Source organism: Hydra vulgaris, chromosome 09 (assembly GCF_038396675.1).
Source record: "Hydra vulgaris chromosome 09, alternate assembly HydraT2T_AEP".
NCBI classification, from domain to species: Eukaryota; Metazoa; Cnidaria; class Hydrozoa; order Anthoathecata; family Hydridae; genus Hydra; species Hydra vulgaris.
Genome location: NC_088928.1, coordinates 62,815,352 through 62,842,306, shown reverse-complemented (window position 1 = coordinate 62,842,306; position 26,955 = coordinate 62,815,352). Strand labels below are relative to the sequence as shown.

General features: G+C 28.9%; 1 protein-coding gene across 1 annotated transcript in view; it reads left to right on the top strand.

The window, feature by feature from the left end:
- LOC100214569 (nonsense-mediated mRNA decay factor SMG8) overlaps positions 1–17,473 on the top strand; it is an 83,977-nt gene extending 66,504 nt beyond the window's left edge. The window contains exons 12-20 of the mRNA XM_065806295.1: positions 8,197–8,327; positions 8,410–8,497; positions 8,623–8,778; positions 13,077–13,223; positions 13,304–13,412; positions 15,821–15,998; positions 16,082–16,247; positions 16,322–16,830; positions 16,961–17,473. Coding sequence (XP_065662367.1) covers positions 8,197–8,327; positions 8,410–8,497; positions 8,623–8,778; positions 13,077–13,223; positions 13,304–13,412; positions 15,821–15,998; positions 16,082–16,247; positions 16,322–16,830; positions 16,961–17,396 — 1,920 coding nt within the window. The 3' untranslated portion in view covers positions 17,397–17,473. The remainder of the gene's footprint in view (positions 1–8,196; positions 8,328–8,409; positions 8,498–8,622; positions 8,779–13,076; positions 13,224–13,303; positions 13,413–15,820; positions 15,999–16,081; positions 16,248–16,321; positions 16,831–16,960) is intronic.
- Positions 17,474–26,955: the final 9,482 nt, after the last annotated feature.

The window sequence follows — 26,955 nt, the reverse complement described above, 5'->3', positions numbered from 1 at the left end:
AATTCCTGGTTAAATGCTATTCCGCAGTTCTCTGCTATAAGACAATAAGAACTTCTTGGAGCACCTAAATAATTTTGAAAATTAAAAGAACAAGAAAACAGTTGACAGAAGATTTAAAAAACTGTAAATAGTGTAAATCAAGAATGCATGAAGATGGGATAAAATTCCAAGCACTAACGTTCAAAGAAAAAAAAGTTAGTGAAAAGTTTTTTGAGCATAAATAAACATGAATGATGAATTGTGTTTTAGTTGGTGGAACAATTTATAATAATTCATTTAACTGGCTGCTACAGTTTGTAGAAAAGAGAAAGCAGCAACAATACGGCAAGATCATGCTTACCAGATAAAGCAGCTCTAAAGCAAGTTCGTCTAAAAGAGAATGAAGATCAAAAAAAGAATCAGTCCAATATTGCATCAGTATTTTATACAAAAATAAAATGATATATCTATATTAATGAATGGCAACGCTGTTACTGAATCCTCTTCAATATGTTCTCTCAAATTATCATTCACTACTGATCTTTCATGAAATCCCTATTTATAAGTTACCTAGAATAAACAACACAACAAAATGCCCTCTAATAACAAATCATTAATAAATCTGGTTAATGAAAACTCTTGAAAAACAAATTTAAAAATCCTGTTATTAAACTATAAGGAATTTTTTTAAAACTGCTTTCATTCAAAAATAAAAATCTAAACTAAAATCTAAACCAAAACCAAAATGTAATCTAACATTTAAAAAAGAAAAAAAAGAGTAAGGGGAGGTAAAAATTGCCAAAAAATTGCTGACATAATTAATGGACAGCCTCTTTAATATGTATTTGTAATTTAATAAGTTTAAAGTTGTTTTTTTACTTTTTTTAAACTTTTAATAAAATTAAAAGAGAAAGAGGGACAGAATAAAATTAAAAGAGAAAGGACAAGATAGATTTAGTAGTGAAAAAATGAGCTCAATAAAGAGAAGCAACTTAAACTAATATTACAATTGGATACATGGTTTTCATGAGCGGTCAGTAATAAAAGGTAATCCAACAAGACTTAAAAAATTCAATAAGAGTGTTTCTCAACAAAGACTTTCTGTATTAAATATGATGCATGTTTTGATTGAAGATTTATAGGAAAGTATAATTGCAGTTTTCCTTAAAAACTGTAATGATTCCTGGTTTATTTTTGCTTACAACTGTTTTATTAATGTTTACATCCAAAATAAAAAATTATGCATAAATATATTTATATAATATAATGTGTTTACATATGTTTATATGTGTGTGTGTGTGTGTGTATATATATATATATATATATATATATATATATATATATATATATATATATATATATATATATATATATATATATATATATATATATATGTATGTATGTATAAATATATATATAAATATATATATAATTCACACAAAAAAAGTACTGCTTACTATTTAGTAAAAATTATTATTAAAGTGATTATATGCCCAAAATTCGGCAGACATTGATCAGTTCTCTATACTATATTTAAACAATTTAAAGTAAATGAAAATAAAAATAAATTAAAATTGATTGAATCATGCTATAACAAATTAAAAATTGTAATTTTTTAATAATATTTTATTGTTTATGTTTACAACCTGGCTTTACTACACATCCCAGAAGGCTTTGCGTTAGCAATTACTGTCCTCAACAAAGTTTCAATAATAAGTAGTAGTAAACAAGTTTTGATTGGTTTAAAGATTTTTTTTGATTGGGCTACTACAGCCCCTTTGGCTTACAGAAAAAAGAATACGTTCAAGATTAGCTTCTAAGCTTTCAAAAACATTTTGTCAAGAATGAAAAATATAATAGCATCACCATCAAATAGAGCCATATTAGAAGTTAGATTATTAGGAATATCAATTGGTCATTCCAATCCATATGGACCAAAATTTTATGATTTCAACATGGACCACCTCAGATTTTGATGTAACTTGGTTGGTTGGTTTATATCAATCAGAAAAGCAATTCCTGAAAGTTTCAGTATAAAATCTTCTGTGGTTCATGATATATGGTCATTTGAAATTTCTGATTTTTGCAAAAACTAAAACTTTAGTAGCAAAAATGTGTTTTGTTCATATTTTGAAGCTCTATATTTTAAAGTCTTTTTTTTTTTTTTTTGTATTAAACTCCAGATTTACCTTGATTAAACTTTAATATTGAATTTGGCTACCTAAATAACCTTAAAAGTTGTTTGCAAATTGATTTTTGATGGGTCAATATTAGGGCTATCAAAAAATACCTAGGTATCCATTGAAGGAACGGAAACCCATTAAAAAAGTAATACTTTTTTTTTAAAGTTTTTTTTTTCTTATAAACAGCCAATAAAAACTTTAAACTCAATGATGTCACTTATTTAGAAATATTCATTTTAAATTTTTATTTTACTTTAAATGTTCAGGTTATACAAGTCCCAATTACGGTTTAAAAATACTAGTGTCTCCACTGTTTCAGGCGCTAAAGATGCATGCCCTTGATTGACCACATGCCTAGCAATTGAGAAAGCTAAAAAGCAGAAATACTAATTTTTATGTTGTTATCCACTATGATTAAATTGACTAAAAGTTGGCTTTAGTCAAAATTAATTTGAAATATTTTTTTATGTTCTATTATATGTTATTATCATGAATTAAAAAAATATTTAATAAAAAATTCATCAATTTCATTAAAAATATCTAAAAAATATTCAAAAAACATAATGAGTAGTACATTAAAGAGTTTAATGTTTCTCACCTGACATGGCATATGGAGAAGATATTAGTGTAACAACCCTTAATATTTTTGGTATATTTACATGACCTATTTCATTTATTGCATTATCCACAGGCTAATTAAAATAAAGTAATGAAATTTATTTAGAATTACTTTGAAAAATTGAATATTTATTTTAATCGACTATGGATTTCCTACTAATCAATTAAAAGTGGATTTAGTTAAGTAATAATCTTAAAATTCTTTTTTCTTTTTATTTGATTTCATTTTTTGAATTTTTAATTTTTGTTTGTTCATTAAATAACAATAGCATGTACTATTACATACTGTTTTTTGTGTACTCTCTCTTTAAGTTTTATATAATTCATAGCATGTTAGTATTAATTATGCCTATTTAAACTTTCAGTCATATATTCTATTAATTTTTTTTTTTTTTTTACACCATGCTTGTTTTTTCTTTTACACCATGCTTGTCATTTTCATAAATACTTTCATACATGTTGAATAAATAGGTTTATATGTTGTTGTTTTTTTGTTATTCACCTCCTCAAGGCCGAGAAGGCCACTACAGATGAGGAGGCTACTTAATAGTGGTTATAACCCTCTCTCAACTCTATAACTCCGAAACACGAACCTTGACGAACAAGGCCGCTGCGGGGAGAAACAAGTTGAGCGCGGTACTACCAGGGACATGGTGGGGATTGAACTCGGAACCTCTCGCTTATGAAGCTTTACCACTACACCACTACCGCATTGTAATAGTACCGCATGTAAATAGGTGTAATAATAATAATACCGCATGTAAATAGGTGTAAACATTAATATTTCGTGTAATTTTAATAGTTATTTATCATCAGAAATTCTGATGGTAGTAGCAATTTTTAAGAAGAGTTTTTTTCATATATCAAGTTAATATCGTTAAACTGTTATATTACGATTAATTTAAAGTATAAAAATGATTGAAATAAATTTTTAAGTTATAAAATGAGAGTTAGCTGTAATTTGAAAATGCTACCTAGGCAATAACAAATGGGCAGGCAGCTGGGTGCCCATCGACAGCCTTTACAAAGTCAAAGTCTTTACAGTCAATCTGCAATTTAAGAAGTGAAAAATCTGCAATTTAAGAAGTGAAAAGACATTTTTTTAGTTTCATTTAATGGTAGGCTTCCAAATTTTTAGAAGTTTACTGATAAGATACAATTCAGTGAAAAATTATTGACTCCTTAAATGGCTTTGATTAAAAATTAAGAAATTGTGCCTTCACTTCAAACTGCCAGTGATTTTAATTAAAAAAAAATTTTTTACTGGTTTTTCTACTTTATTACTTCCTTACTAATAAACCTTATTACAGTGGTTTTAGAAAAAAAAAAGGTATGCTTATAAAAACCTTTCAATTTGATATACATATATATATATATATATATATATATATATATATATATATATATATATATATATATATATATATATATATATATATATATATATATATACACACACACACACACATATATATATATATATAAATTGAAAGATATATTTATATATATATATACACATATATGTATGAATATAAATTGAAACTCTGTGTGTGTGTATATATATAATATATATATACATACATACATATAATATATATATGTATGTATATAAATTAAACTTTTGTGTGTGTGCCTTAGTGTGTGTGTGTGTAAAGTATTTGTGATAAATATCGCGTGAAAAAACAGACCGTATCAAGACTATGTTCCAAATATCGTTCTACGGAGAAGTTGGCAACAGATAACAAAGGTGGAAGACCGCATTCCACCACTTCTAGGGAGGATTCTATGATCGTCAGATCCGTCAAGAAGAATCCCTGGATATCATCAGTCGAGATACAAAAGCAATTAGAGCTGCCTGTATCGGACCGAACAATCAGACGACGTGCTGTTGTTGAAGCCGGATTGTTTTCTCGACGCCCTGCAAAGAAACCGCTGATTTCACTAAAAAACCAGAAGAAAAAACTCCTGTTTGCTACATCATATATTGACTGGAATGTGCAGAAATGGCGAACTGCCCTGTTCAGTGATGAATCGAAGTTCAACATCATTGGGAGCGATGGCACTTGTCGTGTACGTCGACCGGCCGGAAAACGCCTCGATTTACGTTACTGCCATAAGACCGTGAAGCATGGTGGAGGCAATGTAATGGTCTGGGGGTGTTTTTCTGCTAACGGTCTAGGTCCAAAACAATCAAAATGATGGAATAAGGGACTGTTTCATGTATAAAAATATTCTGAAAGATGTTATGTTACCTCATGCTGAATGGAATATGCTAATAAAATGGGTTTTTCAGCAAAACAACAATCCGAAACACACTGCAAAAGTAGTCAAGCAGTGGTTTCAAGACAACCACCTATCGGTGATAGATTGGCCGCCTTAATCTCCGGATCTCAACCCTATCGAGAACCTGTGGGAGATCGTCAACCGCAGAATTAATCGTGAAGGTGTTCGTAATAAGGATAAACTGTTTGAACAAATCCAAAAGGCCTGGTCAGCAATTCCACCAGGTTTCGTTGATCACCTGATCGAATCTATGCCTCGAAGATGCAAGGCTGTGATCGACAACAAATGATTCGCCATGAAATATTGATTGCGAAATACAGCTTGGTCAACATTTTGTTGAGTTGCACTTGTTTTGTCCAGAAGGAAATCAACTTTCTTTAATACTTTTGATTAATTTATTAATTTTCGTGTACAAATAATGAACTTTGTGATGAATAAAACTTGAAGAACTTTGTCTAAACAGTTACAAGTTTATTTCTCTAAATTGAAAAAATGCAGCACTTATATATAAAGAAACTAAATTAGCATTATTTGGTTGCACTCGTTTTGTCCGATACTGTATATATATGTATATATATATAGTATGTATATAAATTTGTATATATATATACATATATATATATATATATATATATATATATATATATATATATATATATATATATATATATATATATATATATATACATATATATATACATATATATATATATACATACAACCCTCAGAATTAGAATTCCTAGGAATTAAATGAGGTCGGCAATAATTTGCTGACCTTGATCTTTTGGAGGTCGCCAAAAAAGATTTGATCCAAGGGTGTTACCATAATTCAAAAAAATGCGGTTGGCATTTTTTTGCTGACCTAATACTCTTTTAGTTTGGCAGTTAGGCCAGCATAGCCTGGCATAATGTGTGTATATATATATATAGCCCACCCTAATTCCGAGGGCTATATATATATATACACACATACACACACTTCAATTTATATACATACTATATATACATATATATATATATATATATATATATATATATATATATATATATATATACATATATATATATATATATATACATATATATATATATATATATACATATATATATATATATATATATATATATATATATATATATATATATATATATATATATATATATATATATATATATATATATATATGTATATATATATATGTGTATATATATATATATATATATATATATATATATATATATATATATATATATATGTATATATATATATATATATGTGTATATATATATATGTATATATATATTTATATATATATATATATATATATATATATATATAATAGAATTACATATTAAAAATTAAAAGTGTTCCTAACCACTCTCCACAAGGCTAACTTTGTTCTATTATATATAAGGAATAACCATGCAAAGAATTGGACCAATTTGAGCAATTTTAGGGGTCAATAGAATTTCAGCATTTTGGGCAAGCACCTAATTTTACGGCATGTTTGTAGCAGAAATCACATTGTTGAATGTTTATACATAGTTTTTAGTTTTGTTTTTCTGAACAGCCCTTCTGGGACATACAAAGTAATTGTTCTAATTCTTTGTGCAATTTGTAAACAGAAGACATTTTGCCATCAATAATTTTTAAAAATTGAAATTTTTTCAAATATATAGTATTTTTGAATTTTTATTCTGACTATAGAAGAAAAGCTTAAAAAGTAAGTAATTTGCATCAACTGCTTTATGCACATATTACATAAATACAATTAATTAGTTACCATGAATAGTTAATTAATAATATATTGTTTATTAAATGGATTAGTGTAATATCAATTTATCAGTCATTTATTGAGGCCTTAAAGCAATTTTTGTTGTTTTTAAAATAAAATGAACATTGAACATTTGAACATAGCATTCATGAACAGTATGACAATATTTACTATTTAGTATTTTTTTATATCCACAGGCAGCTACTTAATTACATAAAGGCAGCTGCAACAAAAAGTTCTGCTGAAGTTTGGCTTGTCCCATTATTATCCTATTTTAATGGTAAAAAATATCCTAGGTTATTGGAATTTAGATCATATATTGATCTGACAGTGATCAAAAATAAGGATACTTTAAGATGATTTTATTCAGAATAGTTTAAGGTGATATGCATAATATTAAAATCAACTAAAGTATATCCAAACAATATATTTATGATAAAATGTTTTCAGGTTTAAAATCTTTATCTACTATATCCTGTATAGATGAAAATATTGTTGCTAGTTTTTCCTACCATTAGGTATTTTCAGAAAAATGTTTTTATAACATTTCTGTTGTCACGCTGAAATAGCCTGCTGCCAAGAGGCTTCAGTGCATACATCAACTATTTTATAGTCTGCTGCAATAAAGGATTTATCACTACATCAACTGAGGGTTTGGCGAGGGGCAGCAATCTTTTCTTTCTTTCTTTTTTTTTTTTTTTTTTTTCTCTGAAAATGTTATATGGTAGGATGAACAATTAACAATTTGTTATTATAGTGTGTGTATATATACTATATATATATATATATATATATTATATATATATATATATATATATATATATATATATATAAATATATATATATATATATATATATATATATATATATATATATATATATATATATATATATATATATATATATATACTATAATGTATGTAGAAAATCATTTAACAAAATTTTTGTTTTTATTTAACACTGTTTAATCAATAAAGACTCATCAGAAACCTTGTTATTGAAACTGTTAAATAAAAAAAATTTTTGTCAAGTGATTTTCTACTACTTTATAATTGCTCTGTTCTTTTAAGAACATTGAGCACTCTACTATGTAGAATACATTTTATAATTGTTTAAATATGTGTATATGTATATATATATATATATATATATATATATATATATATATATATATATATATATATATATATATATATATATATATATATATATATATATATATATATATATATATACATATCTGTTTGTGTGTTTATACAAAGATTTATGATGCACTTATGCATATAAATATTTAAATGAGTGCATCATAAATAATTTTTAAATTTTTATAAGTACCTTAACAAAAATATTTATTGTAGGCACCAAATATCTCTCTTTGGTATGAAGTATGCAGTGTTGTGTTTGAATTTTTTTTGAAAAAAAATGATCACAACTCTCACTTAAACACCCTAGCCCAAGCATTGGATTTAGATTGGAAGTTTTCTGAAAAGTTGGTGTTATTTTTTTATACTTAAAAATTTTTTCATTGAGTTTTTTGAAGTTTTCTATTTGAGTTTTATTTGTTTTTGCAGTCGTTGTTGCAAAGTATTACCATTAGCCACAAATGCTTATCTTGATAATTTGCCTTCTCATTATACACAATCTGTGCATCTGAACCAAGTTAGTTTAAAAATGAAAAACAATTTTTGAACCATCTGAACCAAGTTAGTTTAAAAATGAAAAAGATTTTTGCTAATTTATAATTTATTAGTACAACTCCAAATTTTTAAAGTTTTTCAAACTAGCTAAATGCCTGTATGCACGTTTTTGCAATGAATGCTCGTGGCCCAGCTTACGAACGCTATGCTACGCAACTTCAAGAAGATTGTAATCAAGTTTGGTGGAATGGTAGACATTTGTGTGAAGGCACAAGTATGACAGGACAACCATGCGTGTATCCAGTTAGCTTTTTTTTTTTGTTTTGATTGTTTTAAATTACTTTAATGTGGTTCTTCTTTCTTATTTATTATATAAAATTATTTTATTTACATCATGATATTATATTTTAATTACTACTATGATATTGTTATTTTTTCATTATATTTATCATTATGGTATTATTGAAATTATATTATAATAATAAAAATAATAGTCAGAGAATCAAGTCCCATTAGTAGCAACAATCACAATTGTAATGAAGTAATTCAGAAGTACTAAAACATTTGACAATCAGTTCAAGAAAGCATCTACAAAAATTTTTCAATATAGTCTTTTTTTTTTAATATTTTTAAAGAGATTAGGTTGTGTATTTTCATAGACAATCTAATCTATATATCCGATATGCAGTCATGAAGAAAGATTTTGAGATTTTGGAAAGTTCATGGTTGACAATGAAGTTGCTGCTGTCTGATAATCTTGCGTTTTGACTTCCCATTTTAAGAGTTTCCCCCCCCCTCCCCATTTTTAGGAGTTCTAATATATATGTAAGAGATCGACTTCTGTCCCCATTTTTAGGAGTTTGCATAAATATGCAAGAGATTTGGTTGGTGATGTTTTGTATATGGTGGTAGATCTTATAGGTTATGATTTGATGGACTAGTAACCAATGAAGAGCTTTTAGCAATTTTTCTAAATTTAATTGAAAGGTAGGATGGCAAATAATGCAGGATAAGTTAATTTGAATATGTTGGAGATTTCAGATTTTTTTAGTAAGTTCCTAGTAAAAGACTTACAAAAGATAAGTCATGAGGCACTGTGTTTGCAGTTTCTTCGGTGAGACTTCGTGTCAAAGAGCACAAATGTGGTAGTTGCAGAATTTGACAATATTTTTTGTATGCTAGTACATAGAGGCTGTCGAATCTAAGGTGATCCTGAAAATTTTCACTAAATTTACTGTAGTTAGTGTAATGAATAGAATGTATTTTATAGTGTAATAAAAAGTGTAATGATAGTGTAATGAATAGAATGTCATTTTGGAATCATCTATGCCTGGGTTGATTACAGTAGTTAGATATTATAGGCATATTGATGATGATTTGTATCTTTTTTAGCTGTTGTACAATATATGGATGAAATAAAACTACCTAATATATTGTCTTTTGTTACTTCTGTGAACTTGTTATCAGTCTAGATTCTGTTGATTTATTTCAAATTTTGATTTTTTGAACATGATTTTTTTTTGTTTGAACTTTTATACCTTTATTTTTCTTTTTCTTTTTTTTTTTAACCTTTTTTTTTTAACCTTTTTTTTTAACCTTTTTTTTTCAACCTTTTTTATTTAACCTTTTTTTTTAACCTTTTTTTTTTAACCTTTTTTTTTTTAACCTTTTTTTTTAACCTTTTTTTTTTAACCTTTTTTTTTTAACCTTTTTTTTTTAACCTTTTTTTTTTAACCTTTTTTTTTAACCTTTTTTTTTTAACCTTTTTTTTTTTAACCTTTTTTTTTTAACCTTTTTTTTTTTAAACTTTTTTTTTTAACCTTTTTTTTTAACCTTTTTTTTAACCTTTTTTTTTTAACCTTTTTTTTTAACCTTTTTGCTCTGAAAAACACATTTTGGCATTCTTGTAAGATCTGAAGTATGCCTTCTGACATTTTTAAATATAGCTGTATATTTTACTAAAAAACTAAAGGTCACATTTCATTTCTGACTTGCGGTTTCAAATCAATGTTCCACAGCACTCCAGAAAAACAACAACTTTACATGAATTCGTTATAAAGTTTGCTTTCATTTTTACTTTAAAAACCAGATAAACTATGACTTCCTGAGGTTGCTAATTTACACTATCCCAAGTTAAAAACATTGTTGATGAGCTCAAAAATAGTAAAAATAATGATTCTGATGATAATGAACTGGTTTCTCATGATTCATGATACTTTAATCTATTTTTCTAACCTTGGAAAGTTAGTTTAAACTTATGATTTGAATTCGAAAATGTTATTTAAACTTCTTATCAACCTTTCTTTATCAACCTTATCTTTCTTATCAACCTTTCTTTATATTAACAACACTTAATACTAACAATAGTACTCTATAGAAATGTATTATCATGTTCTTAATGTCAATATATTTTCAAAGCAACAACATATTCAGTTAATTTCTTTAAAAATTTGCACAAGGATCACATAACAAAATCTTTTTTTTAATATATCCCCCACATTCTAAAACAGGGCCCTATGCTGGGCTGCTTTTCTGCGGACCCTTTTTTTTTGCAGAAAAAAATTTTTCTTTGCAATTATAATAAAGAAGTTATTAATTAACTCCTGCTATTTAAAACAATTCAAATGACCTGATTACTTTCGACCAAACAATACTGTCTAAATAAAAATACTGTCTTGATAGCAGTAAAAGACACTTAAAAACTCCCATAATCATAAGATAAAATTAAAGAAAAGTTTTCAAGATTTATTTGAAAGAGAATAAATTTAGTATTATGATATAAAAATCACAAACATTATCACTGAAATCAACTCGTTTCGCTAAATTATTTTCAATATACAATATGGCAAGATAATTTAAGCGATCTTGATAGGTTGTGTTTCTTTGCGATGATAATAGTTACTAGAATTGTACAAAACCATTTAATTGCCAGACATATGTTGGTAAAATGCCTTGAAGTTGTTTATCATAACTTGAATTCAGAAGACAAAGGGGAGAACTTTCAATACCAAAACTGTTTTGTAAATACTTTTCAGATAAAGTATTTCACTAATTAAGTCTTCTGACAGATATTTCTTATATGCATTTATAAGTTTGGCTGCTTTTAAATTTAAGTCTACATCCTCATATTTCTGCAAATTCAAAATAGGTGAGAATAAATCACATATTGCATTGGCTTCTTCAAATTGTGTGCTCAAATCATTAATAATAAAACCAATACTGGGTAAACTACAGAAGTTTTGAAATTTTGATCTGGTTCAGTAAAAGAAATTCTTTTTGTAGGAAATTAAGCTTGTATTCCAATAACTTGTGCAATAACTATTGTGCCTCTTAAACAATACTTTCCCATGAGTCACGTATATGAGTTATCTCCCTCACTAAATCTTGGATAAGGGCTGTTTCAACATCAAGAGATATTCCTTTGCTTTGTATGACGACGTTCTTATTGTCAATAGTTGCTAGTATTTTGTGCCAAAAACTAGTCATAAGTAGAGCTTTATAAGTTGCAAAGTAATTTTTCAAACTTTTGGCTATGTTTTGTGCTGAAGGTGTTTTTTCTAAAACATTTCCTTGGAGTAGAACATCTAACACGGCTAGTACGCTAGAATAATGTTTGGCAATTGGTCAAATAGCTAGAATTTTTTCACTCCACCTTGTTAAAACAGCAATATATGTGAAATAAGTAAAAAAACAAGTTTACCTGAATTGTTGAAATGTCTGTTTGTTTTCAATTTTTAATTTTAGACAATGTTTTTGGTTCAAAAGTTTTTCTTTTCTTTTTACATTTATTTTTAATTTAAAACCATAATATTTTACTTGGATTTACTATTTTTCCAGTTACTATCACTACTAGCACTGGGCCCTCTTTGCCTCTGGGCCCTAGTGCTACAGTACCGCCATTTCCCCCTTTGTGGGGGACATGAATATACCTGCTCTTACAGCCAACCTCTAGCCATTATCACATCGTCGCTTCTCTTTCTCTTTTCTATAAATCTGTAATGGGCACTGCTATAAAGAGCTAGCGTCTCTTAAGCCATCTGCTAAAATTCATTCTTGGTTACTCGTCATTCAATTAAGTCTCATCCGTTTACCGTAACTGTTCCTAAGTGCTCCAAAATTTCTTATTCATCTAGTTTTTTCCCTCGAACATCAGTTATTTGGAATTCGCTTCCTTTATCTTGTTTTCCTGATTCATATAAATTGTAATCTTTTCATTTGTCTGATAATCGTTATCTTGCTTTATAAACTTCATATCTTCTCTTCCAGTAACTTCCAGTAACAGTAAATTCTAATAGTGGTTGCTTACATTCTTATTGAAAGTATAAATATTTTTTAAAAAAACCTATAACATTAGCTAAAAATACTTATCAAATAAATAATTTTTAAAGGAAATAATGGAAAAGTTTTATTAAAATATTTTCCATATTTCCTTTAAAAATTATTTATTTTCCAAAATATTTTAGGGAATTATTTTTCAGGTTTTTAAAATATGACTTGAATGATTTTTGAAATTATTCAAAGCGTTTGTTAAATTTTTTTATGTAACAAACATTGAGCAACATTTAATATCCTTTTTTTACAATCTGAAATTTTATCTTTAGTATCATACTTTACCCAATTCTAAAAATGAAAATAGTGAAGAGAAGACTGGTGTACCTGTGAAAAGTCACTCTAGTAGAGTAACAAGTGTATCTGCTTGCAATTGTGGTCGCACTCAAGGAACAAGAGAAGATCCTTTTGATATAAAGGTTTATTGTATTTTTTTTACATTAAGTATTGTTTTTTAAATTTTAAACAAAATGTTTAAAATAAGTTTATATTTTTCTAGAGTGCAAACTTTACTTTCTACCAAGATTTGGAGAAGAAATGTTGTTCATATTTGATTCATTTGAACTTTCCATATTTTCCAATTGATGAATATACGTCAACAAAAATTGGTAAAATTTACAAAAATCAGATTTTTTTTAGCAAGTTTAACTTTAAGTAGAAAGTAGTGGTTCAACTGCACAATAGCACATTTTTTCATTAGAAGTTAAAAAAAGTTTTTCTTAATATATATTTTTTGTATAAATCAACAGTATTTATTATCATAACTTGTTTCCAGACTGCTCCCAAATATGAGACATATATTTTTGAGTTAGAGTGGGTGTGGAGGTGGAGAACACACCCTGTTATCAAAAATATTTTAATTTGTAAATTTTTTTATTTAAAAAAAGTAAATATAGTATTAAGAATAAAATATTTTACTACTTTATGAAATACACTAGGAATGGTGTAATAACTACTTTACGAAATACACTAGAAATGGTATAATAACTACATGAAACACACTAGGAATGGTGTAATAATAATAGTGGTGTAATAAATATTTTTGCTTATATCGGTGCAGATAAGCAGTCACATTAGAAAGGCTTTGAAATCAACTAATTCATAATGCGAGTCACAGATTCACAATATCATAACTAAAATAAATAGCAAAAACCTTCATAAGATACTTTGCAACATTCCACTATTGATACTATAGAAGGTAAATAATGTGTTATATCTGTAAATGAATATTTTTTAGTTCATTTAGAATCTTATATAAACAATTCAGATATTGAATCCTATGTGAATCATTAAGTTATCGAATCCTATGTGAATCATTTCATCATTGAATCCTATGTGAATCATGATATTTTATTTCATCTTATCTTATTACAGCCAAAACTTTCAAAAGTTTTACAAATATAATATAAATATGTTCCAATTCATTCAGAATCCTATATGAGTCATTTAAATATTGAATCCTATTTGAATCCTTCATATATTGAATCCCATTTGAATCATTTAGATATCGAATCCTATTTGAATCATTAATCTATTGATTTTCATTTAAATCATTTTTTAATTTTGACATTTATTTTCTACGTTTAACTAGGAAGAATTTTTTTAATTTTATTTTAAATTTATTTTATAATAAAGTTTTTATTTCCTTATAATAATCTAGTCTTTTCTGCCCTGCTAAGTGGCTAACTTTAGCTTTACTTTATGTGGCTTGCACAAAAATGGTTCAGTCATAAAAATTCTCCAAGATTTCTTTAAGACAATTGAGCTGGTTAAAAATCAGGCAGAAATTATAGTCAAAACCTAAATTCTTAAAACCTTCCAAAAAAAATTCTTTACGTAGTTACTTTACTTACGTTTTTCTTTACGCTGAAAGATGATGAAAGAGATATAAGAGAGCTAAAAAGCCAATTATGCTCTAAAAGCTAAAAAGCCAATTATGCTCTAAAGGCACTCGAGAATTTAACCCTTACGCTTTATGGTAATAACCCTTCCCTTGGAATGGAAGAGGAGATTTAGAATGTGTCATAAAGTTGACGTACCCCGCCCCTCTGTAAAATTATAAACTATAGTAAATAATATATTCTATATATAAATATTAATAAAGGTTTCATATGAAAATATGTATTTGTATTAAAGTTTATATAGTAAATATTTATTACGAAAGAATGTTAAAAAAGAAAACCATGATTATATTTTAAAAATTTTAAAACTCAAACTTATCTTTTTTTGTGACAGTTATAAGTACAATAAATCCCAAAGCTAGCCAATACAGATTAAGGAAAAAAAAGTATATTTAGGTAGTGGTTTATTTATACATGTGTGTGTGTCAGAGTCGTGGCTAGGCTCACACACACACACACCAATGGGGGGAATGGGGTCCAGTGAATTTAGGGGGCCCATTTGCAAATGTAAGAAGCTTCTTTTTTTTCTGTAATACTTCTGAAGTTTGATTCCTTAGTAGTACTGTGCACAACTTGTTTCTTTCGCAGCGACCTTGTTCGTCAAGGTTTGTGTTTTGGAGTTAAAAAGTTGAGAGATAATTATAACTACAATAAAGTAGCCTCCTCGACTTTAGTGGCCCTCTCGACTTTATGGAAGTGAGTAACACAATATTATATATATATATATATATATATATATATATATATGTATATATATATATATATATATATATATATATATATATATATACATATATATATATATATATATATATATATATATATATATATATATATATATATATATATATATATATATATATATATATATATATATATATATATACATATACATATACATATACATATATATATATAAACATTTTTTAATTTGATCTTTAATTGATTTTTAATCTTTGTTACTTAAATGTCTCTCATACTTGTCATTTTTTTACGTCAAAATTTAACGTCGCAACATCAGTTGCCTTAAATTATCCGATTATAGAGCTATCTTTATAAAAACCATATGTATCAACTATAAATAGAATAACGTTTTAATAAAAATTTTGTTATAGTTTCGTCACCTGTTGTTCTTGCAGCAAATCCTTTAGAGACGCAAAAAATTAAAATTCTTGGAAGAAACCATTCTGTCGATTGTATTTCATCTCAACCACCAAATATTCTTTCTGAAGTAAACACGACTCAAGAAACATCTACTCAGCATAGCACATCAGTTGAACAATTTTCTGAAAGGTACTTTTTACTTAAACTTTTTTATAAAAACTTTTTTTGAGTGTTAACATTTTTAAAGAAATTTTTATTTTGACATTGTTTAGAGATAGAACGATTTCAGGTTCTAAAGATTTTGCCCAATCTAATCTTAGTTTTAACGGTTTTATGTCAACAGACCACAAGGATAATAGCTATCAGACAGAATATGACGCCAGGACACAATCATTTTGCAGTCCACGCCAATCAGCTGCAACGTCTAATTTGTTGACGGTAAAAAAATTAGTTAATTTGTAAATTAAATAATATTAAAAATAAGATTATAAAACTAAATTTAACTTTTTCAGACTCCTATACACATACCTAACGTACCATTTGATGGAATGTTAACAACTACTACGGCTCCGCATCTTTTACCTGAGTTCCCATCTTGGTCATTAATTGTACTAGGTTCAGCAAGTCTTTATAATCCATTAAAAGGAGTGGATCAAGTCGGATTTTTTTCAGGTTCAAATTACCTTTTGCTTTGGGATATCCCTGTGAAACCAAATGATCTGACAGTTACTCATATAAACGAAGAGCCTGTTGCAGATGTTACGTCTCAGGAAGAACAATGGCCTGCACCGGGTCAATTGGTAAAATCAACTCCCTCGCTTATAAGTAACCAAGCCGCTGTTTCCCAATCATCCGGGGGTACACCAATATATCAAACTGTTTCTCTGGTTCAGACACAAGTTAATGAGCTTTCTTCTGCCGATAAACCTTTGATAGGTAAAATTAGGAAACCCAATTCTAAAGAAACCGTTTCATTAAAGGCATATATTGGAAATGAATATGAGTGTCCCAGAGGACATAGGTAAGTATTTATCTGAATCGAAATAAAATATTTGTAAAGTTTTAATTTACTTTATCACATATATAAGTCATAAAATTTATAAGAAAAAAAAATATTTAACGAGTTTCATATTCGGATGTTTAATTTTTAGATTTTTTTGTTCTGCCCCTGATAAAATGGTTAAAGTATCTAGTAATGGTCACGTCCGTGAAAATGCTATTAAATTAGTAACAGCTAACATGCCGTTATATTTTCCATGTCCTTGTCGATCTTCAAAACCTTTACATCTTGCTCAGATTGCTCGAACATACGTTGTTACTCCTGACGCTTCTATCACCATTACACTTAATCCTAGAGTGCAACCTGGAGAACGCGATGTCACTCCTATTTTTAATACTGGTATACGCGAAGGTATCACTCTTCCACCGAACAGCTATTGCGTTCTTCGTTTTCCGTATGTATATATTGATGAAAATGGTCCCATTCTTCCACCCGCACCTACTCAACCGTTATTAACTTGCCGTCTTTTGCGTGGTATGTTTAACTATTCGATTGGTAATTCCTGTGAGGACCTTTCAAACAACTAATAAACGCTTTTTTTAAAAATACACGATGTTTTGTAAACATCTTGTATTTTAAATAAAGACGTCATTTCTTTAATTTATATTTCAACTCTAGTCATCAGTGCATGTGTTTTTACCATACCGCTAGAGGATGAAGACTATAACGTAGATTAAAGCTTAATTTATTTTAATTCATCTTCAATGTACTTTGCAGCATTCTTTGGGCAAGTTTTCTCTCGAAAAAATTTATGCAATCAGTAAAATCCCCGATCCAAAAAAAATTTTAAATTTTTTGAAAGTTATTTTAAGATTAGGGTTTTGTTAAAAATATCAATTTTTAAAAAAATTTGGAGATGAAAATTTGTTAAGAATTATTATTTATGCACCACTGCGGACTAAACGTAATGCCCAGAAAAATAGCTGAAAAACTAGAAGAAAAGAAACTGAAAAAAAAAACAAAAAATTTCTACTCGTTGACGGATGCGTTTCTTGAAGTCTTGCATAAATGTTTATTAACACTAAATTATAACAAAAATTAAGTATTTAGGTAAAATTTAGGTATGCTATCAAAGTGATTTTATACCATTAATACACTTACACAAATATTTTATACCATTAATACACAAATTAAGACACGTCAGTTTGGCTTATTGAGTTTACTCTAAAATTTTACTGCGTGAAATAAAAAATTCAGAAATAACGCTAAAATGTAGGAAAAAAGTATTCAAATATACGCCCGTTTCCATAATTTTTTTAAAAATAATTTTTCAAAAAATTATGATTTTAGATTATCATAACGTCATAATGTAAAAATTGAAAAATGTAAAACATTTTTTATTAAAGCCAAAATATAACGTTTCGAAAGAAAAGGAGGAATTGCTCACTCAATTTATTACATGCTCATAAGAAAGTGTTTTAGAAAAATTTCCTGAAATACTAAAATGTTATTATTTAAAAAATAAATCTTGGATACATAGTTTTTCAGATTAAAACTTTTTAATGTTTTGTTTTAATTTTATAAAAATATAACTTAAAAAAAATTTATAAATGACTTAAAAAATTTTTAGTATTTATTCTATACTTGTATTTGGTTGCATTGACAAGCTTCTTGTTCAAAAAGTTACAAATATTTACTATATAAACTATAGAACCTATAGGAGTGCAATAGGAATCAAAACGGTATGCCGTTGGTTCCTATATAAATCTTATAGAACCTATATATAAATCCTATAGAACCTATGGGATTGCAACAGGATTCCTATAGAACCATTAGGGTACCTATAAGAATTCTATTAGTCTTTTAGCAATCCTATGGAGCTATAATATTGTATTTTCTATTGCAATCCCATAGGTTCTATAGAACTTCGTTTACTTTAGTAATCCTATAGATCCTATCAGATCTATAGGATTACTATAGGGTCCTATTTGACTTTTTGACCAGGGAAGGAATAAATTTAGAAAAATACGAGGCCAGGGCTACAATATCGCCAGTGAAATGAGTGGAAAAAAAGATGGAGTTCAAAAACTATTTGAAAATTTAATAACTACACCTGTGCTGATAACTACCGCACCTGCACCACACATGTATTGCTCTTCTCATAATCTAAATTTGGTTACCAATGATAATATTTCCCATTTTAAAATTAATAAAACTGACAAGCTTCCATTAAAAAGGCTTCTAAAATTAACTTCTGTTAATTTTTTAAGTGAAACACATGGAAACAACATACAAACTTCATTGAAAAAAAAATCTCAAAAAACTTAAGCATGTTCTATAGAGTCTTTGCTCTAATGAGCAAAGACATTTTTAAAATTTAGGTCCTTAAAATTTATATTTTTCTTTTATACATAGTTATTTAACTTACGGTTATATCGTATAGGCAATAGGGTACATTGCGCATGGGCAATAATTGTTAAAATTGTTAAAATATAAATAATTAAACTTAATCTCTTATCATCATTAAACTTCATAAATAAGACAATTAAAGAAATAAGAAAAACTTTGCACTAGAGACACATTTTAAGCTCTATTTTGAATGTATGGTGTGGCAATGTTTAGACTTTCCTTATCTTGTCTTTTTAGCAGTCACAACATTATTACTTTGTGACTTGGTCATCAGCAATACTGTGCTTCACTTTTATTTTATATTACATATGAAAATATTCTTGTGCTGTTTTATTTAGCGATTAAATGAAACTTTTAAAAAACGTGTGCTCATTCATGTAAAAAAAATGAAAGCTTCGGTTGTGGGAAGCCACCTGCAATAGCAAATATTTTTACACTAAGCTTTAGAAAGGTTTATTTCAATTTTGTCTGTTGGTAAACGTTATACCAACTTATAACAAAGGATTGTATCTGTCAACATTGTTTTGGAATTTTTTTCATGATGTTTGATCAAAGGTTCCAGCTATTATATATGTTCAAATGTTTCAATTCTTTTTATGCCATTAACTTTAAATAGAGCCTTTACAATGTAAAATTTGAAATAGTTGGAGCATGTAGTATATGCCTCAAAGGTAATTTATTACAATGCATCATACAAGTAGACCAGAATAATTGCTTACTGGTTAATTATTCCAGAACTTTCTTGAACCTATTAAGATGTTTGTACAATCTCCCTCCGATTTCTAAGGACTCATGCCCTTAAAGTCATCTAATTATAAATAACTAGTATAGTATATTATTCTAAATTTGTATGTCTTATTATATTTTAACACTTTTATTTTAATCTTATAATGCACTTTATCCTACTAATATATTTATTTTTCAAAAAAATTTATTCACGTTTCATAGCATATGGTAATATAAATATATATATATTTCTTTTGTTTGGCCGTACATATAACATTTACAAATTTCGTAATTTAAAGGCGTAATATTTACAAGTCTCATGAGTCAAAAAATATAATAAAGTTTATAATTAAATAGTACGGCCGGACAAGAATATCGTAATAATCTTATCACGAAGCCCTTATACTATGATTGGTATATATTATGATTATATTAAATATAACTATATATTAAGTACAATTATTTTTTTATAACCTTTAAATTAAAATAAACTCATAGTAAAAAATAAATTCAAAATAAGCTCAAGATAAAAATTAAACAAGCATAATGACTAGAATTGTTTAGAAAAAAAATCAAAAAAATCATCCCTGACAAGTGTTTTTTTGTGTGGAATAAACAATTTTTTAATACAATGTTGGAGAAAGGTGTCATTTAGAAAATACACATAAACGAGTTCACTTTGTAGTTGATATATTTAATTTGAAGTCTTTGAAGAATTCAGAGTATTTGTTTAGATTCAGTATCAGATTTTTTAACTTCGTTTTAAAGGAATTTTGATTATCTGGATTACAAATTGACTTATTTTTAGTTACTAGTTTGTTGTATAAATAAGGGCCCTGATATGAAATTAAGAACTGGGAAAGTTTTGTTTTTTTGAAAGGTGTAATAAAGTTTACTGTTTCTCTTGTGCTATATTTATTAGCGTTATTTATAAAAAAGTTATTTAAAAAATGGTTTGTTACTTGACCTAATTTAACTTTTAGCATAAACAATATATTTTGGTAAATCTTAATTTGATAAATATTAAGCACATTCATTTCTTTAAATAAGGGTTCAGCGTTTGTAAATTTGTCTTTATGGTAGATTAGTCTTATAGCATGTTTCTGACGTCAAATGTATTTAAAAAAAGTCTAAAAAGTTTCAAATTTAAATAATTTAAAAATTTTAACCCCTTTGCAATTATGGATAAATGATCAATTTTACTTTTCCAAAAACTGCAATCCCGAATAGCTAAAAATTATTATTATTTTTTATTTTTCTTCCTAAAGTCGTTATTTACATATAGTAAATAATCATAAAAACTATCCGACAAATAAAAAATCAAAAATTTTACAGCAAGCAAAAACATGCTGTTAGAATTGTATTTGGAGCTGGTAAAGCGGTTCCTTGCGAACCTCATTTACTTAGACTTGATGCCTTAAATATTCTCAAGCTCAACATCCATCTCGTTTAACAGTTTATGTTTAAAACAAAATGTGGACTGTCTTCAAAAAATTTTAAAACTTATTTTGAAGAAATACACTATAAGTATTCTACAAGATTTTCCATAAATGACTTTGTTGTGCCAAAATCTTATTCAAAAGTGAGTTCTTATTCAATTCAGAATCGCGGGCCATTTTTGTGGAAAGGTTTTCCAAACATTGTTGCCAAGAAGAATATTTCACTTAATCAGTTTAAAATTAAATCAAAGCGGTGTTGTTATTATTTATTGCACACCGATTTTGATTTATCTTGTTTTAAGTGTTTTTTTTTAAATAGATCAATAAAATAAAATCTTCGAAAACACTACATTAATTTTAAAACAATGTATTTAATTTATATTAATCTTAAATTTAATTACATTGTAAGTTCAAAAACTAAATTAAATAAATACTGACGTCAATCAGAGGCGTAGAAAGAATTTTTTGGTGTTCGAGATAGGTAACTTCCAGACATGGAGCAAACTCCAAACATTTATATGTTTATACTTATGTCAAATAATGAGGGTTTGCAAAAAATTACGATGGTTGGAGGCTGGGAACAAAAAAGCCCCAAAATTTTCGCCCCCCTGCCCCAAACGTGAGAGCAACAAGTTGATGAAGTATTTTTTGTACTATTCTTAACTAGACTTATATTCATCGACAAATTTTAGATTTCATTTTAAAATATTTTAGCGTTCAAAAATTATGACCATATAAAGTTTAAACCCCCCTCAATTTGAGGGGGTTGGAAATTTTATATGGTAATAATTTTTAAACACTATTAGATAATACTATGAAACTTAAAATTTATCGATGAATATAAGTCTAGTTAAGAATAGTACAAAAAAATACTTCATCAACTTGTTGCTCTCACGTTTGGGGCAGGGGGGCGAAAATTTTGGGGCTTTTTTGTTCCCAGCCTCCAATCATCGCAATTTTTTGCAAACCCACATTATTTGACATAAGTATAAACATATAAATGTTTGAAGTTTGCTCCATGTCTGGAAGTTACCTATCTCGAACACTAAAAAATTCTTTCTACGCCTCTGACGTTAATCATTATCGTTAATCGCTTTTTTTAAACTTTTTTTTTTATAATAAACTTTTTAGTTCTTTCTTTTTCTTTCTTTGTTTTTGTTTTGTTTGTTTATTTGATCTAATTTATTTATGATATTAACTATTAATCAAGATAGTCTTATTTTAATGTTAATACTTTTGTAAACATTTATCTTATTTCTTAGTTTAAACTTTATACTCTTGGAGAAATTTTGTAAAAAAAAATTGTAACACGGTGCACGGCGATAAAACAAAAATAACTTCTTCTTCTTCTTGCTCCGGCCGTCAGATCAGGTTATCCTGCTACTGGTAACATGTAACCCAGTACAATCTGCTTCATGTCCTGCTGCCTTGTAGGATACGCCTTTATAGGCGAAGGCTAGGAGATGCAAACTCCACCTTAAAACACCCCCAGCCTTGGGGCTCTTGGTTGAGTAAAGGCTAGAGATGGTGTCTCGATAAAAATACTCATCTTGGGCAGATGTTAAATGCACCCGGCTACTGTCTTGTAGAAGGCTTTCTAGGCAAAGACTTAAACAGATTCTATCTGTTGACCAGCTTCGCACCCCTTCTTCATCTATTAGGCTGGCGCAGATGTATTTTTAGTACATTGTTTTCTGTTTAGGATGTTAAATGCTGAATCTTCTTGACTCAATGCATGGGTTTTGCTTGTGTCTCTGTTTTTATGACTGGGCAACTCATTCTATTATCTCCTAATGAGGGTACAGCTCTTAAACTCAGTTTTATGGTTCTGAGGCCGGCTGGTAGTCAGGTTTCCCGAACTCTGTGGTAGCTCTCAGAGAGGCTGATTACATCAACAGCTGAAAAATATCAAAGTATTAACAGTGCCATGTTGCGAATGGGTGGTGTCCCTGTTTGTACTTTTGGTGTGCATTGCAGAGGCCACATTTGGAGCCCTTTGTTACGGCTTAGGGTTTATTAGTAGTAATGAGGCAATTGCTTGGGCTATTAAACGGTGTTCTGAGTACTATCTATGCTTTGAGTCAAGTTCTTCAATCTAATTTAAAAATGAATAAATTACCAAAAACTATAAAATACAAAAAACCATCATCATCACCAAGTTCTCTAAACCTATCATTCACTAATATTCGTGGTCTTCGAAGTAACTTTTCTTCTGTTGAGTTTTATCTCTTACAAAGTTCACCAGACCTACTTGCTCTTTGTGAGACTAATTTGAGTTCGGCTGTCCCATCTTGTGATCTTAGTGTTGATGGTTATCTTCCTCTAATTCGTAAAGACTCCAATAGTCACATGATTGGCCTGGGCATTTACATTCGTAAGAATTCACCTGTTTGTCGTAAAACTAGGTTTGAATCCACAGACTATTCTTTTATGTGCTTTCATTTAGCACTACTTCACTCTATCGCCTTTCTCTTTGTTCTATATCGCTCTCCTTCATCTCAAGACTGCATTCTTTTTGATGTTATTTCTGATCATATCTGACCAAGCCCTCTCTCTTTATCCATCAGCTAATATAGTTGTTGTCGGTGACTTTAATGTTCACCACTCTGAATGGCTTGGCTCTAGTGTCAGTGACTCTGCAGGCATTAAAGCCCACAACTTTTGCCTTTCTCAATCCCTAACTCAAATAGTCAACTTTCCAACTCGCTTTCCTGACAATTCGAATCATCTACCTTCTCTACTCGACTTATGTCTTGTTTCTGATCCTAGTCAGTGCTCAGTTTTTCCACATTCACCTTTAGGTTCTTCTGATCACAGTTTGATCTCTCTAAAACTAATATCTCATTTTTCTTCATCACCTGAATCCCCCTATTATCGAACCTCTTACAACTACATTAAAGCTGACTGGGATTCTTTCCGTGATTTTCTTCGTGATGGCCCTTGGGTAGAAATCTTTCGTCTTCCTGTCGACAAATGTGCTTTTTACATAACTTCGTGGATTCAGGCTGGCATGGAATCTTTTATTCCCTCTCAACAATTCCAGGCCAAGCCTCACTCTCCTCCATGGTTCCTCACACTGTGCTGCTGCGATTGCCAATCGAAACCATTACTTCCATATTTATCAGCAAAACAATTCTCCAGAAAACAGACGTTTGTTTAGTACTGCTAGAAACAATTGTAAAAAGGTTTTGTCTAACGCCAAAACCCGCTATTCTCAGGTCATGAAATCTCGTATCTCATCTTAAAAATTAGGCTCTCGTGACTTCTGGAGAATCTTTAATAATATCAATAATAAGGGCAAATCTATAATTCCACCTCTCTTGTATGGTTCAGACTTTGTCACCTCATCTAAAAACAAAGCTGAATTGTTTGCTAAAAACTTTTCATCAATATCATCTCTTGATTCCACTAGTTGCGTTCTACCTGATATTGCCAACAAACAGGTTGATCCATTACTTGACATTCATATCATTCCAGCATCTGTATCTAAAGTGATTTCCTGCCAAGATTCTTCTACAGCTTGTGGCCCGGACAACATACCTGTTATTGTCTTGCAGAAGTGTTCTCCGGAGCTGTCATCTATACTCTCAAAACTACTCAACAAGTGCTTATCAGAGTCTTGTTATCCAGCCTGCTGGAAAGCAGCATCCGTTATCCCATTCTTCAAAAATTCTGGAGAGCGATCTGATTCGTCTAACTACCGTCCCATAAGTCTTCTTCCTATCATAAGCAAGGTTTTTGAATCTTTAATTAACAAACACTTAATTTCTCATCTTGAATCTAATAACTTACTTTCTGACCATCAATATGGATTTCGATCTTCTCGTTCTACAGCTGATTTGCTAACAGTAATAACTGACAGGTTTTATCGTGCACTAGATGAAAGTGGAGAGGTTAAGGCCATCGCTCTTGGCATTTCAAAAGCTTTTGATAAAGTGCTGGTCTTCTCCATAAACTTTCTTCTTATGGTGTATCCGGCAACATCTTTAAGATCATTGAATCTTTCCTTTCCAATCGTAGCATAAAAGTTGCCCTCGATGGACAACACTCATCTTCTTATTCTATAACTTCAGGGATTCCTCAAGGTTCTATCCTTGGCCCTATACTCTTTTTAATTTACATTAATGATCTTCCAGATATTCTCACATCTAAGGTGGCATTGTTTGCTGATAATACTACCATTTATTCTTGTCGTGATAAGAAACCAACACCCTCTGATTGCTTGGAGGGGGCATTTGAGCTTGAAAAGGATCTCACTTCTGCTACAGTATGGGGCTCACAGTGGCTGGTGAACTTTAATTCAGATAAAACCCAATTTTTTTCAGCCAATCGTTATCGCAATAATTTACATCTTCCTATATTTATGAACGGCGATATACTCGATGAGTCACCTACACTTCATCTTCTAGGATTAACTCTTACTTCCAATCTTTCTTGGAAACCATACATCAAATTAGTTGCAAAATTAGCATCTGCAAAGGTTGCATCTCTTTATCGAGCTCGTCACTTTCTTACTTCGGATTCTATTCTCTATCTCTATAAATCTTGAATCCGGCCTTATATGGAATACTGTTGCCATATCTGGGACGGATCTTCTAATGATGCCTTTTCTCTTTTAGACAAGGTGCAAAAACGCATTGTAAACATAGTTGGACCTGCTCTTGCAGCCAACCTCCAACCATTATCACATCGTCGTAATGTTGCTTCTCTTTCTCTTTTCTACAAATACTATAATGGGTACTGCTCTAAAGAGCTAGCGTCTCTTGTGCCATCTACTAAAATTCATTCTCGTGTTACTCGTTATTCAATTAAGTGTCATCCTTTTTCTGTGACTGTTCCTAAGTGCTCCAAAAACGCTTATTTGTCTAGTTTTTTTCCTCGAACATCAGTTAATTGGAATTCGCTTCCTTCATCTTGCTTTCCTGATTCATATAATTTGCAATCATTTAAGTCGTCCGTCAATCGTTATCTTGCTATACAATCTTCATCTTTTCTCTTTCAGTAACTTCCAACTTTAATAAGTGGCTGCTTGCAGCCTTTTTGGAAGCGAAGATGTTTGAAAAAATATATATATATTTTTTGTAAATTTATGTAGGTTGTAATATTTCTTCAACGGCAAAATACAATGTTAAAAAAAAAAAAAAAAAAATTTTACTCTTAATAGCCCTTACAGAACTTCAATTTAACTGTAATTCATGAGAGAGCATAATTTTTATTTCAAAAGCATTAGCAGGAAACTGGAACACCACTAACACTTTGGTAAACATCCGGAAAAGAAATGTCAGACTATTTCATGATGACTTACAACAAGATTATAGGATTCATGATGGCGAACTTTTATTTAAACTAAATGTTTTGTATCATATTATTGACACTGCAATATATCAACTGGAGTCACGATTCCAGCAACAAACAGGTTACTGATTTGTTTAAATTTTTGCATCCCTATCTCAGGAGTTTGTCGCATACTGAAATGGAACTTATTACAACTGAATTTGTATAATCATACCTTGATGATGTGAATGATGATCTTGTATAAGAAATTAACTCATATCAGCAAGAATTTCATGAG